Genomic DNA, 18,845 nt, shown 5'->3' on the forward strand with positions numbered 1-18,845 from the left:
AGCAGTGCCAGAAATAGATGTAGTACTCCAGATGAGGCTGAACTAGTGACTTGTACTAGTTCAATACAATCTCTTTGCTTTTATACTCTCTACTCCTATGAATAAAGCTTTGGATGCCCTTTGCTTTGTTAACCAAACTGTCAACCTGTCCTGCCAACTTCAATAACTTATATGCATACACATCCAGGCCCCTCTGCTCCTACACCCCCTTTAAAGTTGTACTCTTTATATTATCTCTGTGTTCCACACATCAAAATGAATCACATTGAAGTTCAACTGTGGCTAGTTCTGGAGCATTTCTTCAATATTATTGCCAGAATGTTGTCAGAACCTGTAGCCTTTACGGTATCCAATGCCTTCAGCCATTTCTGGATGTCACGAGCAGTGAATCAAATTGGCTGAATTGAAACGTTTAGAATTTGCTGATTCTGAATTGGCATCTGTTATCCTGGGGATCTCAGGAGGCTGCCATAATGGATTGCTCACTAGGTATATCTGGCTGAAGATGGTTGCAGATCTTCAACCTTGCCTCTTGCAATGGTATGCTGGAATCCCCCATTGTTGAGGATGGGGATATTTGTGGAGGCTCCTCTTCCTGTTACTTGTCCACCATCATTCATGGTTTGATGTGGCAGGGCTTCAGATCTTTGATATGGTCACATGGTTGTGGGATCATTCAGGGAGCCTGTGGGATTGTCTAATGCATGCTGCAACTGTGACTTGGCATGCATGTAGCCCAGTGTTGTGTTTTACCAGGTTGGTGCCTCATTCTTAGGTATGCATAGTAGTGCTCCTGGCATGCTGTCCTGCATTCTTCATTGAACTGGGATTGATCCCCCCTCATGATTTGATTTTTTTTGACTTGATTTATTATTCTCTCATGTATTGGATACAGTGAAAAGTATTGTTTCTCCTGCAGTATACAAACAAAACATGCCATTCATAGAGTACATAGGAGAGGAGGAAAGGATAGGGTGCAGAAATTAGTGTTGCAGTTACAGATAGGGTGAAGAGAAAGATCAACTTAATATATGATAGACTTCATCAAAATTCTGATGACAGCAGGAAAGAAACTGTTTTTGAGTTGGTTGGTATGTGTTCTCAGACCTTTGTATCTTTTTCCTGATGGAAGAAGGTGGAAGAGAGTATGTCCAGAGTGCATGGGGTCCTTGATTTTGCTTGCTGCTTTTGATACAGTGGGAAGTATAGAACAGAGTCAGTGGATAGAGGCTGGTTTGCGTGAAGGACTGGGCTATATCAGAAAGGGTGCTTTCTATGGTACGTCTGCAAAAATTGATGAGAGTCATGGTGGACATGCTGAATTTCCTTAGCCTCCTGAGAAAGTAGAGGCATTGATGGTAGGCTCTCTTAACTATAGTGTGGACATGGAGAGACCAGAACAGATTGGTGACCTGGACACCTAGAAACTTGAAGCTCTCAACCATTTCTTCATTGTTGGTGTAGATAGGGGCACGTCCTCGATAGTAGAGTGGGAGATATGCCCAGCCATGAGACAGATTGCTTTAGTGTACATTTCTGCCACTGCTGATGGCCCAGAGCATTTCATGGATGTTCAGTTTTGAGTTGCTAAATCTGTTTGAAATTTATCCCATTTAGCATGGTACTAGTACCGCCCAAGTGGTGGAGAGTATCCTCTTTGTGAAGGCGGGATTTTGTCTCCATAGGGCAGTACAGTGGTCATTCCTACTGATACTGTCATCAACAGATGAATCTGGCACAGGTAGATTAGAGACGATAATGTTGGATATACGCTTCCCTCTTCTTGGTTAATGAGGTGTGATCTGACTCTGGCAGATTCCTCAACTGTCTGATGTTAAATAGAATCATAGATCCAAGGAAATCTACACAAAGAGCCCTTTGGCCCATCGTGTCTGCATCCCATTTTCCCAGCATTTGGTCCATTGCCTTGTATGCTTTGGCATCATGATTGCACATCTAAACACTATTAAAATGTTAAGTAGGTCTCTGCTTCCACCACTCTTTTAGGCAGTAAGTTCCAGACTCCCACCACCCTTAGGGTGAAAAAGGTTTTCCTTACATCCCCTCTAAACCTCCTGCTCCTTATCTTAAATCTATGCCTCTGCAGCATTTATCTCTCCATCAAGGGGAAAGGTTTCTTCCTGTCCATTCTATCAATGCCCCTCATCTCAATCATGACCCAGCTCTGCCTCCTCTGCTGTAAGGAAAATAACCCCAGTCTACCCAATCTCTCTTCATAACTAAAACTCTCCAGCCCAGGCAACATCGTAGTAAACCTCTTCTGCACCCTTTTCACTGCTTTCACATTCCTCCTATAATGTGGATTCCAAAACTGCAGACAACACTTGAGCTGTGGCCGAAAAAACCTTTTATATAACTTCCCTGCTCTTAAACTATATGCCTCAGCGAATCAAGGCAAGTATACCATATGCCTTCTTAACCACTTTATCCACGTTAACAGCCAGTGTAAATGCACACCAGGGTCCCTCTGCTCCTCGGTACTTCCCACGCATGTCATTCATCATGCATTTCCTTGCCTTGTTTGTCCTGCCCAAATACATCACCTCTCACTAATCCACGTTGATTTCTATTTGCCACTGATCAGCCCATCTGACCAGCCCTTGCAAGACTATCACTATTTACCAACCCACCAATTTTTGCATCACCTGCAAACTTACTGATCAACCCTCCTACATTCAAGTCCAAGTCATTTATAAAAACCACAAACAACAAGGGCCCCGATGTGGAGTTGTTGGCATTGGATTGGGGTGGGCACAGTGAATAGTCTCACAACACCCGCTTAAAGTCCAATAGGTTTATTTGGTAGTACGAGTTTTCGGAGCACTGCTCCTTCTTCAGGGCAATGGGGGCCCCAACACTGATCCCTGCTTGACCCCATTGGATACAGTCATCCAGTCAGGAAAAATACCCCTCAACCATCTCCCTCTTTGCTTCCTGCCACTTACCTTTGCTATCAGTCTTCAATGTGGGACCTTATCAAAAGTCTTCCTGAAGTCCAAGTAGACTTTGTCAAATGCATTGCCCTCATCTACACACCTGGTCACCTCAATTCAATCAAGTTGGCCAGAAATTTGTCCCTTAACAAATCACAATAACAGATCATAGCAATATTAGAGCAGGAAAAGTAACTGAATTTTAACTCTTACTCCAGCTGATTTCTGCAGGGCAGAGTGGTTGAGATGAAACAATGGCAACAAAGTGCAAGCATGTTCTTGCTTGATAACAGAATGAAGATGCTCCTAAGGGGCAGTAAAAAATTGAATGACAGGCTGATTACTGGACAAACATTGAAATGGAATTGAGGTGATATATGGCTTGTATGAAAATGCCATGGTTAGTGCCCTTGGGACACAAGACCATATGGTGAGCTGCTTAATCTATCCATCTGTAGAGGACTCCTTTGAAATACCATTGCATTTGTACAGAAAATAAACATTCAACTGCAATTAAGGAAATTTTCTGTGTTTGCATATGTATTTATAAATCAGCATGGAAAATCATTTGCTGAAAGCTGATTTAAAATACAGCAACTATTATTAACAGCGAAACATGTAATTAAATTCTGAAATTTTAAAATTTTTCATCTATGTTCCATTTCTCAATTTTGTTCTGTTTGTTTAATAACAACCTCATGGTAAACAGATCTGAAATGTGGTCAGCATTTTGACACGTCAATGACACGCATACTGTGAGCCTATCATTTTTTATTCACCTTTTTTTAAATGTTCTGATCCCTGGCAGGGATTGCTAGCTTTATTATTGGTTATGCCTAGTGAAGGTGACCTGTGAACTAATTTTATGCAGCTGGAATTCAGTGCGAGCTGTTCTGACTGGAATTAAAATCTTGTTTGAATGAAAGAGCTATGAAATTGAGTAGATAAACCCTTAAAACAGGAACTGTAACTGATTATGTACACAAAAACCTGAACACTTTATTTCAAAGAATTGGGATCAATTCAGTAGTTATCTCCAGAGTCGTAAAAAAGTGCAAAGTTACCTTAGCCTTGCTGCTTTCACAGCTGTCTCAGTGCAGACTGACTCATTAATATTCATTTTTGGAACATTTTGCAAGCATTTGGCCCATTGAGAGTGTGATTACAATATTTAGATGAAGTGATGTATGAACCAGTCTCACTTGTATTCCTATCTCGTAGGACTGAATGTCACTGGAATTGTTAGGTTTATGAAATAGTCAAGGGCATTGAGATTTTGATTTGAGCTGACTGCCGGAAGCAGCTAATAACAAAGTCGTAGCATTATTCTTCTGAGCAATGATAGTGTTGTGACCTCCTGGGGTGCGTGCATTTGACTTTGCATTTAAAGTCTATTTTGATATTCACATGCATCTGCAACCCATGTGGATCCAATATTCTTCCTCCTCCGAATCCTCATTTTCTCATCCATATGGCAGGTCTTTGCTCTTCTGCAGAAAGCTGACCCATCATTTTCATGCTGTCTAGCTTTGAACTTACAACTGCCTTGTGACATTTCTCACTTTTCTGCCTTCACTATTGTGGCATTTCTAGTTTATATTGCTCACAACAGACTTACCCTTATTTGATCTAAGCTGTAACATCTTACTCATTTTCTGTCCATTCTAAAGCTTCACTGTCTTGAAATCTAAAGGTCGCATGCTCCAATTCATTAATTTCCAGCACTTTAATACCTAGCCTCTCTTAATTCCCCTTCTCTACCCAGTATTTCAGCCTATGAAAGGTAGGATTAGTACCTTAATTTATTTGATTACTTTCTCATCTTTCCAACCTTAATATGTCTGAACTATTACTTTTTAGTTGCAGGTATGCCATATTTGGTTAAAATATGTAAGGTGCCATTTTAAAATAGTAATGAGACAAAGAGGTGTGTAAGATGTCCAGACTAATTAAATCCTGGCTTTGGGAAGAGAGGTGATGAAGGGAGGACACAAGTTACATGAATCAGAGCATTCTGTTTTGCCTCAGTTTGATTTGCAATTGAGCATTTGCTTATTGGTAAGAAACAAAATAAGGTCTTGTGATAACATGCATGAAACACATTTCAGTTTCTTTGTTCATTAACTTGTCCTTGAGCTTCATGTGAGGATAATTACTTTTTCTCAGGATTCCGATATGAAGGAGACTCCAGGAAAGTTTGGAGAATATGAGAATCCCTATGAACTTCTCCTGGTTGCGGAAACAAAGAAGCTAACCACTTTGGATGGAACTCAACATAAAGCAGAAAGTACAGGTATTGTATTGACATTAAACACAATATAACAGAAAAAAAAGTTCAATAATCTATAAGTGTCACTTCTGAACTAAACTTGGGCATTAAGTGTCGTTGGTTTACAGGGTTGATGTGAATCTGAAGATGGTGACTGAATATTGGCTGTAAATTTTAATTCATTTTTGTGCTTCAGAAATTTTAACAGGCTAATACTGGGATGTTAGGATAGACAACATGGTCTCTTATAACTGATGATTATAAGTTCATGAGATATAGGAGCAGAATTAGGCGATTCGGCCCATTGAGTCTGCTCCACTGTTCGATCGTAGCTGATATGCTCCTCATTCCCATTTTCCTGCCTTCTCCTCACAACCCATTACCAATTAAAAGTCTGTCTAACTCCTTAAATTTACTCACTGTCCCGGCATCCACCACACTTTGGGTTAGCAAATTGCACAGATTCATAACCCTTTGGGAGAAATAGTTTCTCCTCAACTCTGTTTTAAATTTGTTATCCCTATTCCTAATACTCTGACCTCTTGTCCTAGAATGCCCCACTAGTGGAAGCATGTGCTCCACGTCTACTTTATCCATACCTTTTATCATCTTGTATATGTCAATTTTATAGCCCCTCGCTCTTCTAAATTCCAGAGAGTATCAGCCTAAACTGTTCATTCTCTCTTCGTACGACAAATCCCTCATCTCTGGAATCAATCCAGTGAATCTTCTCTGACCTGCCTCCAATACCACTGCATCTGTCTTCAAATAAGGGGTACAAAACTGTGCACAATACTCCAGGTGTGGCCTCACCAATGCCTTATATTGTTGCAACTATACTTCCTTGCCTTTACATTCTATTACTTTAGCTATAAATGCCAACATTTCATTTCTTTCTTTATTATCTGCATGCTTGTTTTCTGTGACTCATGAACGAGGACACCCAGATCCCTCTGCGGAGCACCCCGAAGTCTCTCCCCACTTAGATAATAAGTCGCTTTCCCATGTTTCAGACCAAAATGCATGACTTCACACTTATCCATGTTAAATTCCATCTGCCACATTTTGGCTCACTCTCCTAACCTATCTATATCAATTTGTAAGGTTTTTATTTCCTCATTCTAATTTACTGTCCTGCCTATTTTTGTGTCATCTGCAGATTTGGCTATAGTGTTCTTTCCCTGTATCCAAGTTATTAATATAAGATTGTAAATAACTGGGACCTAAGGACCGAACCCTGTGGCATCCCACTAGTTAATTCTTGCCATCCAGAAAAAAAAAATTATCCTGACTCTGCCTTCTGTCCATCAGCCAGTCACCCTAATCCCATGTGATCTAACCATGTGAATTAAGCTTTTGTGTGGCTCCTTATCAAATGCATTCTGGAAATTCAGATATAGTACATCTTCAGGATCCCCAATATCCACTTTGCATGTTACATCCTCAAAGAACTTTAGCAAATTAGTCAAACATGATTTGCCTTTCATAAAACCATGCTGACTCTGATGGATAGTGTTTGATTTTCCAAATGTCCTGATATTGCTTCCTTGATAATTGATAATTGATTCTAACACTCCCCAACAACAGATGATAAACTAACTGGTCTGTAATTTTCCATATTTTGCCTCCCTCCCTTTTTGAATAAGGGTGTTACAATCGCATTTTTCCAATCCATTGGAACCTTACCTATGTCCAGAAAATTTTGGAATATTGTAACTAATGGATCAACAAGGAACCGCCCCCCACTTCCTTTAATACTCTAGGATGTAGGCCATCAGGCATGGGGGACTTATCTGTCCTCAATGCCAGTAGTTTGCTGAGTACTTTTTCCTATCGATGTTGTTTGTTCAAAATTCTACCTTTTCTATTACCTCTGACTTGACCATTCCCATAGGAATGGTACTAGTGCCCTCCACATGAAAACTGAGGCAAACTATTGATTTAGCATCTCCGCTGTTTCACTGTTCCCCACTGATCACTCTCTTGTTTCATCGTCCAAGGGACCAACATTCACCCTAGTGACTCTCTTCCCTTTTGCATACCTATAAAAGCTTTCGCTATCCTCCTTGATATTTTGCGCTATTCTTTCATAATTTACCATAGCTCTTTTTATTACTTTTTAAGTATCCCCTTACTTATGTTTGAAAAGTTTCCCAGTCTTCTAACCTGCCACTGGCCTTTGCAACATCTTAGTTTTTGTCTTTATATTCTCCTTGTTTAGCCGTGGGTGTTTTTTATCTGTCTTACCATCTTTCTTTCTCACTGGGATATATTTTAGTTGTGAGGACTTGAATATCTCCTTAAACAACTGCCACTGCTCATCTGCTGTCCTATCTTGTAGCTTTCCTGCCCCCCCTACTTGGGCCACATCTGTCCTCATGCCTATGTAATCTCCTTTGTTTAATTCCAAAACGCTATTCTGGGACTCCACTTTCTTTTCCCCCAAACTGAATTCTGAATCCTGTCATTCCATGGTCACTGTTCCCTGGAGGATCCTTAACTGTGAGGTCATCAATTAATCCTCTCAATGCATGGGAAAAAATTTCATATTCAGGAAATCCCAGAAGTATGGAACACATTAAGAAATGCTTGGATTGTTGCAACTTCTAACGGAAAGCTAATTCCCAATTGAGATAGCATGTATACTTGCATTGAGTTTTATTTTTTAATCTTTAGGCTATTTTACCTTTTTGAGTGTATGTACAGTGAAACCCCGGTTTAACGCGCCCTGATTTAGCACGAATTTGGATATAACACGATATAATCATTGGACCCTTTTTTTATGCAGTTAATGTAGACATTTATAATACAAATGTGCCAGATGCGTGCAGTCAGTCCTAAGATCTTCAAATAAAGGAAAATGAACCCAAACAAATCGATTTTCATCAGTTTGCAGCATTAAAATTGCCAAGAAAGATAAAACTGTATTTGATAAAATTGTAATGTGCGAGATTGGATCATTTGTGATTCCATCATCTCTTGGACCTGAGCTAAAATCAAGCCTGAATCTTGTCAGCCAGCTCAAACAGTTCCTCTTGCTTGACTGTCTCAAAGCACTAACTGCTCCTCAAAATACATAAACTGGCAACATCACTGACCACCACAGAAATGCTAACGTTGGAAGTGCCCAGTGGTGGGTGTTCTCCTGAGGCTGTTACCAAGACGTATAGTCGGAGCCAAGAGGATTATTTCTTTACTCGACATATGGTTGTGTGTCGTATCTAACCCAGCAATCACCTAAATGATGCTGAGAATCTGAACATACAATGAGGTTTCATTCCTCAAAGCTAGCATTACTGCTTGTGATAAACACACACCTGGAATGGATGGGGTAGTGAGGTACGGTGGTTATAATATTTGGGTGAACATGGAAAATCAAGAAGGATACAAGATTATTACATTGGTCGACATTGGGTCAGTTTGAATGCTGATTTTCTTGAACACCGATTTAGCATGACCCCGCTTTCTTTGCAATAACATTTTATGGGCCCCAACTATTGCGTTATAACGGGATCACACTATGTAATTTTTGACTGTTCAGAAATAGTTATAGAAGGTATTTTTCTGAAATTAATTTTCCACACGAATACACAAACGAAGTATTGCAGAAGCTGGAAATCTGAAAGAAAGACAGAAAATGCTGGATTAATTCAGCAGGTTAGCCAGCGTCTGTAGGAGAGAGAGAATTAACAAAAAGTTGATAAACCTTCATTGAAATTGAATATGTTAGAAATTTAACAGGTTTTAAACAAGTACAGGGATAGGGAAAGATTTGGGGGCAGAACAAAAGGAACAATCTATGACAGGATGGTAAACAGGAGATACTAAGTAATAAAAGGTTAGATAAATATACAGTGACAAATGTGATATGACAGTATTAAACTTTGTTCTTGTGTTATGCAATATTGATGACTTCGCTGGGAATTATCTTACAAAGATAAGAATTAAATAATTCTGATAAAGATTTGTCATGCGATCTGGAACCAGCATTAATTTGTAGACTGGATTGAACACATTGCTGATCTGAAACTAGTTCATGTTGTGTTATTTAATGTTTATCAATTATTATATTGTCAGGTTTTCTAGTCCTCATAGCAGACTTATCTTTTTCTTATCGCATCAGAGTTGGGTTCACATTACTCAGTCCAGATGTAAAAATAGCCTCTGCCACTGTGAATTTAAATACTGAATTATTGAATATTAGGATATAGCATTGATCCTATTAGCATAACAAAATTGATTATGGCATGGATTATAAATCTGCCCCAAAATTATTTCAGATGCAAGTTTCATAGGAAAATCAACTCTAGCTTTTCCTGTATTTTAACATTTGTCTGAGCTTTTTGTAGTTTGTTACAAAATTATTGAATACATCACATCCCCCCATTATAACACAGCAAAACGAAAATTAAGTCAGTCTTTTTTATTAGCTAATTAACTTTTTCATTCTGACTTGCTGAAAAGTGAATCTTTCAGAAGCAAATCTTTGAAAGGGTAGAAGTTGTGATGCTACTGCGAGTCATGATGGAACCTGTTTTCTCATTTCTTCTGACTCACCAAAATGGAAGCTTGGGATAACATCCCCAAACCAGAAAAGCATTGTAGAAAAATGTTTCAGCAGTATAAGAACTTTGCAGATGGGCAATAGCTTGCTGTAGCAACAGGAGACTGGCAAATGCAGAATAGATTCTCTTCGGGAGAGGGTGGGGGTTGGGGAGACAGGCACCAATAGAATAAAAGCAGCCTTCCACTATCTAACATGTGCAGAAGCCCAACCCTAGTGGCGGAATAGGTCCACAAATTAAAGGATATTTGACAAAATGATGACTGTTTATGACTTCACATGTAATGGTGGGGGGTGGGGGGGGGGGGGGGGGGGGGTGGGGTTTGCCGGTGGAAACAGATGTGAACCTCAGTTTCAGGGCTAACTACATCCTTAACTTCCTCTTCTTCATCACAAAAAAATGGAAAGAAGTGGGGCAACATTGACTGATTTCTGGTTTGGGTCAGACAATCATGATGTTTGCTGTCATTAATGTGACCCAGCATTTGATGGTGCTTGTCATCACGGGGATGTCCATGACTGTCATTCATACCCACATACAGGACACTGCTAAATAACCAGAAGGAAAAAATTGGTTTTAACTGACTTTGATGGATCTGAGGTTTTTGATAGATTGTATGTGATGGGAAGTGCTGTCTGTGATAGTTACATACATTAAGGATGCATGGCAGATTTTAGAACCCTGTGTGCTGAAACAGTATACTGCTCTGATGATGCAAATGCTTGTTTTTGGTTTGGGGTACTTTGCCCTTAAACACTCAATCATTATGCGTAATCATAAAGGCAAAACTGTACGGCCCTTTTATGCACTCCGAAATCTTGATTGATGCATTCACCAGAAGTACATTGAGGTACTTGCAAAATCAAAGCATGACTGTGGGCATTTGAGTGTTGACTAGACCAGTATTCATATACCAAATGGCAGCATATTGCAAAAGGCACTAGCGCCTATGTTTGTGCAGAAGTACAATCTCTATTACTGCAGGGTGTTATTAGAAAAGAGACATTCTTGACAAATTCATCAATCTGGCTAGTTTAAAAAAAGCTGATGGCAGCTGGCACCTGACTAATGATGATCAGAAATTTTAATGTTGTCACGTCAGCATGCTCTACAATTGTGCAAGATGTGTCTCACATCCCGCTGGATTTAATGTCTTTATTTAGGTTACAGCAAATGTTTTTGAGCATCCCCTCTTGATGGAAAGACCAATGTAAATTTGATGTCGTGTTTGAGCGTCATATTTATCCACGGACTTGACTCCCGTGAGGCTTTCATAATGTGTTGATGATTTCCATTAAACATGTGGTTTTTGCTATTAACACCTCTTTGCGATCAGAATCTTTGTTACAATATGCGGATGATGACTATGCTAAAGAAAAGCATGTCCTGCTTTAAGAAGGATGCCATTGGAATTTGCTGAAAGGAAGATTTAAATACAATCCCACAAGGTATACTTGGCACAGATACGTGACCTTTTTTATGTGCAGCTGTGTCTGCCACAGGCCAGGACCCTGATGCACTAAAGATAAGACTACTCAACAAACATCATTGCTCAATTTTAAAACTGCTTTGCATTCTTTTCCTGGACTAGTTGGTTATGAGAAAATGTTATTCTTCAGGTTTGCTGAATTGGCAAAGCCCCTCTGTGACATACTGAGGGTGAAAGCAGACACTGTACAGGCCGATTGGAGATGAGCACACTGATACTGTCTTGTTCCTCAATATAGAAGCAATGCAGATAGTGTGTTTAATTGTCACAGACCCTAACTTGCCCTTTTGCCTTGAAGTAGGGGCAACATACCAAAATCTGGCCACAGTTCTTGATCAGGATGTACAGGATAAGCAGTTAAATTGTTGAAGATTATGTATAGATTACAAATCTTCAATGGAGTTGAAGAAACTTACGACCACTGCGAGTAGCATTTGTAATTACCTTCTGGGTAGTGAAACAGTTTACGTTCGTCATTGGCTTGTAAACATCTTGTGCTTCCATCGCATTCCGTTGAACTTGTTTTTGAGACCTGAAGACACTCTGGTCTCTCCTGTTTGGCTAAGCATTGGAAATTGTGATAAATGAAGCAACACTTGTTCATTACACCAAAACATACCACCCCAATATCTCAAATGTTGCAGTACATGAGAATGTCCTCTTCCCACTCAACTTCATGGGATATTGTTGACATACCATCGTCCATTCATTACCATTGTTGGACTCCACACTGGACTTCTGCCACTTGCAACAAATCAATGCAGAGGTGGGCATTGCTTTTGTCTATATTTAGTTACACCATTAAGTACCAACAGTCAAATCTCTATTGTAATGTGGTTGGACTTTCAAGATTGCCACTACTGGGCAGTTTGTCAGACTGCTCAAATGGAAATGACTTCCAGACAAGTGAGGAAACACACACTGATCCTGTGCTGTCAAAAATGATGGATACGGTTTTATGATGAAAGACTTCAGAGCTACTACTTAACCTGAAACCCTACAACTCCAGGAGACTGGAGCTGTCAGTACAGTCAGGATGTCTTCTGAGGGGTTCAGAGTGATTATTCCACCATATTGAGAACACAGGTTTAGAGAAGCTACATGAGGGCCATTGTGGAGTCATATACATGAAGGAAATGCAAGAAATTATTTCTGGTGGTCTGGATAGGATGTGGAAATGGAGGGGAAAGCTAGAAAAGTTCTCCTGTGAAGGTAAGAAATTTGTTGCCCTTGGCATTGCTGCATTCTAGGGAATGACCAGAAGTGGCTTGGCAGCATGTAGATTTTGCAGGAGCTTTTGAAATAGCAAAAAAAAACTAGCACTAAATATAAAAAAGGACAGTAAGAGTTTTTACAAATATATAAAGAGGAGGAGGCTGGCTAGAGTGAATGTTGGACCCTTAGAGGAGGAGAGAGGGGGGATTTAGTGGTGGGAGATGAGGAAATGGCTATAAATAAGTTTTTTGCCTCGGTCTTCATGGAGGAGGACGCGAATAGTTTGTCGGATATTAAAGATAGAAGGATGGTAGGAGTTGAGGGCCTGAATGAGATTACTGTCACTAGAGAGGTAGTGCTTGATCGACTAGCGGGACTGATGGTGGACAAGTCCCCAGGACCGGATGGAATGCATCCCAGGGTTCTGAAGGAAATGGCAGAGGTGATAGTGGATGCCTTAATGATTATTTACCAAACTTCGCTGGACTCTGGGGGAGTGCTGGAAGATTGGAAAACAGCTAATGTTACGCCGCTGTTTGAAAAAGGTAGTAGGCAAAAGGCAGGGAATTATAGGCCGGTTAGTTTAACGTCTGTTGTTGGAAAAATGCTTGAATCCGTCATCAAAGAAGAAATAGCGAAGTACCTAGAAAAGAATTGTTTGATAGAGCAGATGCGGCACGGATTCGTTAAGAGGAAGTCGTGTTTGATGAATTTATTGGAATTCTATGAGGATGTGATTAGTGTGGTAGACAGAGGGGAACCGGTGGATGTGGTGTTTCTTGATTTTCAAAAGGCGTTTGATAAGGTGCCGCACAAAAGGTTGCTTCAGAAGGTTAGGGGGCATGGAGTTGGGGGTAAGGTGTTAGCGTGGATAGAGGATTGGCTGTCTAATAGGAGGCAGAGAGTTGGTATCAGTGGGTGCTAGTGTGATTGGCGGTTGGTAACTAGTGGAGTGTCGCAGGGATCAGTGCTGGGGCTTCAGCTATTTACCATTTATATAGATGATCTGGAGGAGGGGGCTGAGCGTAGGGGGACGAAATTTGCTGATGACACAAAGATGAGTGGAAAAGCAAATTGTGCGGAGGGTGTGGAAAGTCTGCAGAGGGATCTGGATAGGCTGAGCGAGTGGGCAAGGACCTGGCAGATGGAGTACAATGTTAGCAAGTGTGAGCTTATCCACTTTGGCAGGAATAATAGTAGGAGGGATTACTATTTAAAGGGAGAAAAGCTGCAGCATGCTACGGTGCAGAGGGACCTGGGGGTCCTTGTGCATAAGTCGCAAAAACCCAGTCTGCAGGTGCAGCAGGTGATCAAGAAGGCAAATGGGATGCTGGCCTTTACAGCGAGGGGGATTGAATATAAAAGCAGGGAGGTCTTGCTGCAACTGTACAGAGCATTGGTGAGGCCGCAGCTGGAGTACTGTTTGCAGTTTTGGTTGCCACACTTGCGCAAGGATATTTTGGCCTTGGAGGGAGTGCAGAGGAGGTTCACTAGGCTGATACCGGAGATGAGGGGGTTAGACTATGAAGAGAGACTAAATAGACTGGGTCTGTACTCGTTGGAGTTTAGAAGGATGAGGGGGGATCTTATAGAGACGTATAAGATAATGAAAGGGATGGATAGGGTAGAGGTAAAGAGATTCTTCCTGCTTAGACAGGACAGCAGGACTAGAGGGCACAGCCTTAAGATAAGGGGGGGGAGGCAGTTTAGAATGGAGTTGAGGAGGAACTTCTTTACTCAAAGGGTGGTGAATCTCTGGAATTCTCTGCCCGTTGAAGTGGTGGAGGCTACCTCGCTAAATATATTTAAGACACGGGTAGATAGGTTTTTGACAGACAAGGGAATTAAGGATTATGGGGAGAAAGCGGGAAAGTGGAACTGAGCCACTTCAGATCAACCATGATCTTATTGAATGGCGGGGCAGGCTCGAAGGGCTAGATGGCCTACTCCTGCTCCTATTTCTTATGTTCTTATGAAGGACAAATGTTCTTGGTAATAGTTGATGCTCACACCAAGTGGCAGAGATAGTTGTGATGACATCTACCTCATCTGAGAAGACTACCGAGAAGCTAGTATTTAGATGTTTAGGATTTGCTGAATAGCTGGGAAGTGACAGTGATCTCAATTTGTCTCATGGGTAGTTCAGAAATTCCTCCAAGGAAACGGTATTCAATATATTATTTCCCCACTCTATCACCCTGCTACTGATGAATTAGCAGAACACTTTGTCGAAATGCTGAAACACGCTTTGAAATAAAGGAACAAGATTCACTTATGGTGGCACAGTGGTTAGCACTGCTGCCCCACAGCACCAGGGACTTGGGTTCAATTCCCGACTTGGGTCATTGTCTGTGTGGAGTTTGCACGTTTTCTCCGGGTGCTCCAGTTTCATCCCACAGTCCAAAGATGTGCAGATTTGGTGAATTGGCCATGCCAAATTTGCCCTCAGTCTACCCGAATAGATGCTTGAGTGTGGCGACCTAGGGGGTTTTCACAGTAACGTCATTGCAGTGTTAATGTAAGACTACTAGTGACTAATAAATAAACATACCACATTCCTCTCTTGTTTTACTCATGATAAACAAAGCAGCTGCATTCCACATTTGATTTTTGGAAAACCTCCAAAAATTAAGGAGATTGTGTGATAGCAACAACAAGCACAAATGGAATGGCAAGAAGGCAAGGTGAAACAGTCTCCCGTGAAGTACAAGGAGTTTTGGGTCGGAACTAATTCACGGGATAAGTGGGTTCTTGCCATAGTCTTTGCATAGACTGGATCTGTCTTTTACACTGCCCAGACCAGAGATTGCGTTATCTAGGGGATTCATGCACACTGGAAGAACAGACCTGCTAAATGTGGAGCCTGTTAAAAATTCAGGATTATGCTTTAAATCCTGACTTGAAACTTCCTACAACCCCTACGTTACGAGATATCATTGAGGAAAGCAAAACATCGCCTTCTGTCCAGATTTGGGAATATATTTTTTTGAATATAAAAGTAGGGAGGTCTTGCTGCGGCTGTATAGGGCATTGGTGAGGCCGCAGCTGGAGTACTGTGTGCAGTTTTGGGTGCCGTACTTACGCAAGGATATTTTGGCCTTGGAGGGAGTGCAGAGGAGGTTTACTAGGCTGATGCCGGAGTTGAGGGGGTTGAGCTATGAGGAGAGGCTGAATAAATTAGGCTTGTACTCGTTAGAGTTTAGAAGAATGAGGGGAGATCTCATTGAGACATATAAGATGATGAATGGGATGGATAGGATAGAGGTGGAGAGACTCTTCCCGCTCAAAGGATAGTAGGACTAGGGGGCACAGCCTCAAGATAAAGGGGGTGCGGTTTAGAACGGAGTTGAGGAGGAACTTCTTCACTCAAAGGGTGGTGAATCTTTAGAATTCTCTGCCCGTTGAAGTGGTGGAGGCTACCTCGCTAAATATTTTTAAGACGCGGGTTGATGTGTTTTTGATAAGAGAGGGGATTAAGGGTTATGGGGAGAGGGCGGGAATGTGGAACTGAGCCACGACAGATCAGCCATGATCTTATTGAATGGCGGGGCAGGCCCGAAGGGCTAGTTGGCCTACTTCTGCTCCTATTTCTTATGTTCTTATGCAGAGACAACCTTGAGTTCCTATGTCAACTACGCCAATTAAACCTACCACTGATAATGTCAGTGCGAAGATGAGGGCACAGAGGCTCCCATCAGAGTGAGGAAGAAGACGCCAGACGTTCTAAGTCAGTTGTTGGGAGAATAACATCCTCCAGACAGACTGACTTATTGGCTATTGTCAATGCTGAACTTGTTTTGAACCTGTTTGGGAATATTCAGTTCAAGGGAGGAGGAAATGTTATGTATCTGTATTTATTCCTATTAGCTCAATGGAGCTCTGTTGTATTAATATATGCACAGGACGTGATGTAGTAGACCTAGCACAGGAAACAGAGAGGAGAAGCAGTCATGGAAGAAATCTCACATTATTAATTAAACTCCGTTTGTTTATAACCAAAGTCTGTCCTGTGTATCACATCTCCAATACACCATAGCGTTCCAACAAACAGTTGTGACAGTTGCCTGAGTGTTGTGTGAGTTGTTCTGCAGATGGGGAATATATGATTTAACTGTATTTCATATTAAGTTTGAGAAGGAGAAGCAAGAGCAACATACCAATCTTTTCAATTCATATCAGACAAAAATTAGCAGGATGGGTAATAAATGACCACAGTATCTGGAGTGAACTCTTATTGATAAAACCATTAGAACAAATGTGGAAAGTATTCAGTTGTATTTTGGTACAATACAAGAACAATATATATCCTTAAGAGAAAAGCTCCACTTTGATGGTTATAATTAGTCAACTAAAAGAGAAAATAAAAGGCTTAGACAAATGTAAAAAGCAGTATAGGCATACAAACAGAGTAATCAAAGATACTAAAAGAGAGTATGAAAATAGATATGCATGGAATATCAAAGCATCAGTAAAAGTTAAAAGCAAGTGCACAAAGGGGAATCCAGGCCCAGTGAAGATGAGGAAAAGAGATGATCTATTTTTTACAGTAAAGATGATGCGGAATTGCCAGCATTGACTAGGGTGGGCACCGTAAGAAGTCTCTGAACGCCAGGTTAAAGTTCATCAGGTTTATTTGGCATCGTGAGCTTTTCGGAGCGCTGCTCCTTTTATAAGGTGAGTAAATACCTAATACAATAAAGGCAGTAGACAAAATGTTAGTGGTTCAAGGAAACTTCAAAACTTGCTGGATTTAATACAAGTAAGAAATGGCAGTGGAGAGATTAATGGATTTAGACAAGATTCCTTGAAACAAATGGGAAAACTGCATGTGTTGGTCATAATTTTCCAATATAGAGATTTGGGAATTGTGTTTTTGGCCGGACAAATTAGTCGATGTATGTGGAGTTTGCACATTCTCCTCGTGTCTGCGTGGGTTTCCTCTGGGTCTTCCAGTTTCCCCCCACAGTCCATTGACCGTGCTAAATTCTCCCTCAGTGTATTCAAAGAGGTGCTGGAGTGGCGCAACTAGGGGATTTTCACAGTAACTTCATTGCACTGTTAATGTAAGCCTACTTGTGACACCAATTAATGAACTCTTAACTTTTAGCTTTCTAACAGTAGGTCTGAGCATTGAAAATCAAGTATCTTTTCACCTAAGAGCTGGAACATGATGTGGAAATGATGGTTATGGGAGGATGGGGGGAGCGTGGAGAGATTTCGGCAGGAAGCCCACCAGTGTGAATATCCTATGGGATGTTTTGCTGGTGCCAGCCATAGCATATCAGGAAACCCTTTGGAGGCTAGTGAGAAGTTCCTTTGCATCCTACTGCTTGGATACCAACAAAGGCCTGACTGCCCACATGCGATCCTCCATGATGCCAGTGGGAAGAATGATGGTGTCAAACAAACCTGGAACAATGTGGCGTGCCAATGTCAGCGCTCACCTGATCAATGCCTGCGATGGCCTCCAAAGTTCAAGATGGAGGCCTAGACCCCAGGGTGGTGGGAGCATCTGCAGATGGATCTTCCAGATTTGATGTCCTGGAGGAGTCCACCTTACAGCCTCAGAATATTCCTGAAGATCCATCTCAATTTTCAGGAGATCCACCTTGTTTCATTAGTGGTTCAATGGTGTTGGGTGCTTTTACAATGTGGCGTCTGGATAGGGTGGTGGACAAGGTGCCATCAGGCTTACCTCATCATGGAAAATGGGCTAAACACCTGGTTGCATAATTAATAAGATTGGAGCCAGAAGATTTGCTGTTTTTTCCTGCCAGCCTGCACAGTGGGAAAACATCTACATTCCAGTCCCACCACGGCATTTTAGTCCCAGGGAGAATTCCACCATATAAAGAAATATATGTTCAGCTGATGACATCAGTTAACATTTTAGATAAAACATCATAACAACACCGAAAGACGAGCGGGATTTATACAATTCACTAAAATATAGAGGATAGGCAACATCAGAGAATCAAAATGCGAATGTAATGTTAACCTTTATCTCAGATTGTGCTTCTGTTGGTCAGACTCCATCTTGGCAACTGCACTTAGCAGTCACACTGCACCTAAGGAAGAATATATTGACCTTGGAATGGGATGATTCATCAAAAACTATGGAGAGTTGATCCAACTGATGCATTTATACTTGGGAAAGGCTTAAATGGGGTACATTCAGAGCAGCTATCTCCTCATGAGTGTTGCATTTCTGTGTCTGCTTTATAAAAATTCACTAGTTTTACACCAGGATTGGTAAACTCCGCCCCCCCGCCTCCCCCGTGTGCCACCCTGCCATACGGACCCTGCATGCACCCTTACCACACGCGCATATCCCTACAGACTCCCCTGCGCAC

The 18,845-nt window shown here is 41.3% G+C and overlaps 1 protein-coding gene across 13 annotated transcripts in view; it reads left to right on the forward strand.

Moving 5' to 3' along the window:
* The window catches only part of anks1aa (ankyrin repeat and sterile alpha motif domain containing 1Aa), a 373,296-nt gene that overhangs the window by 143,042 nt on the left and 211,409 nt on the right, over window positions 1-18,845 (forward strand). For all 13 annotated transcript variants that reach the window (XM_080210246.1, XM_080210245.1, XM_080210251.1 and 10 more), the window contains one exon: window positions 5,121-5,247. In XM_080210246.1, the coding sequence (XP_080066372.1) occupies window positions 5,121-5,247 (127 nt within the window). The remainder of the gene's footprint in view (window positions 1-5,120; window positions 5,248-18,845) is intronic.

The sequence above is a fragment of the Carcharhinus amblyrhynchos genome, chromosome 22 (assembly GCF_965287045.1).
Source record: "Carcharhinus amblyrhynchos chromosome 22, sCarAmb.v2.hapA, whole genome shotgun sequence".
NCBI lineage: Eukaryota > Metazoa > Chordata > Chondrichthyes > Carcharhiniformes > Carcharhinidae > Carcharhinus > Carcharhinus amblyrhynchos.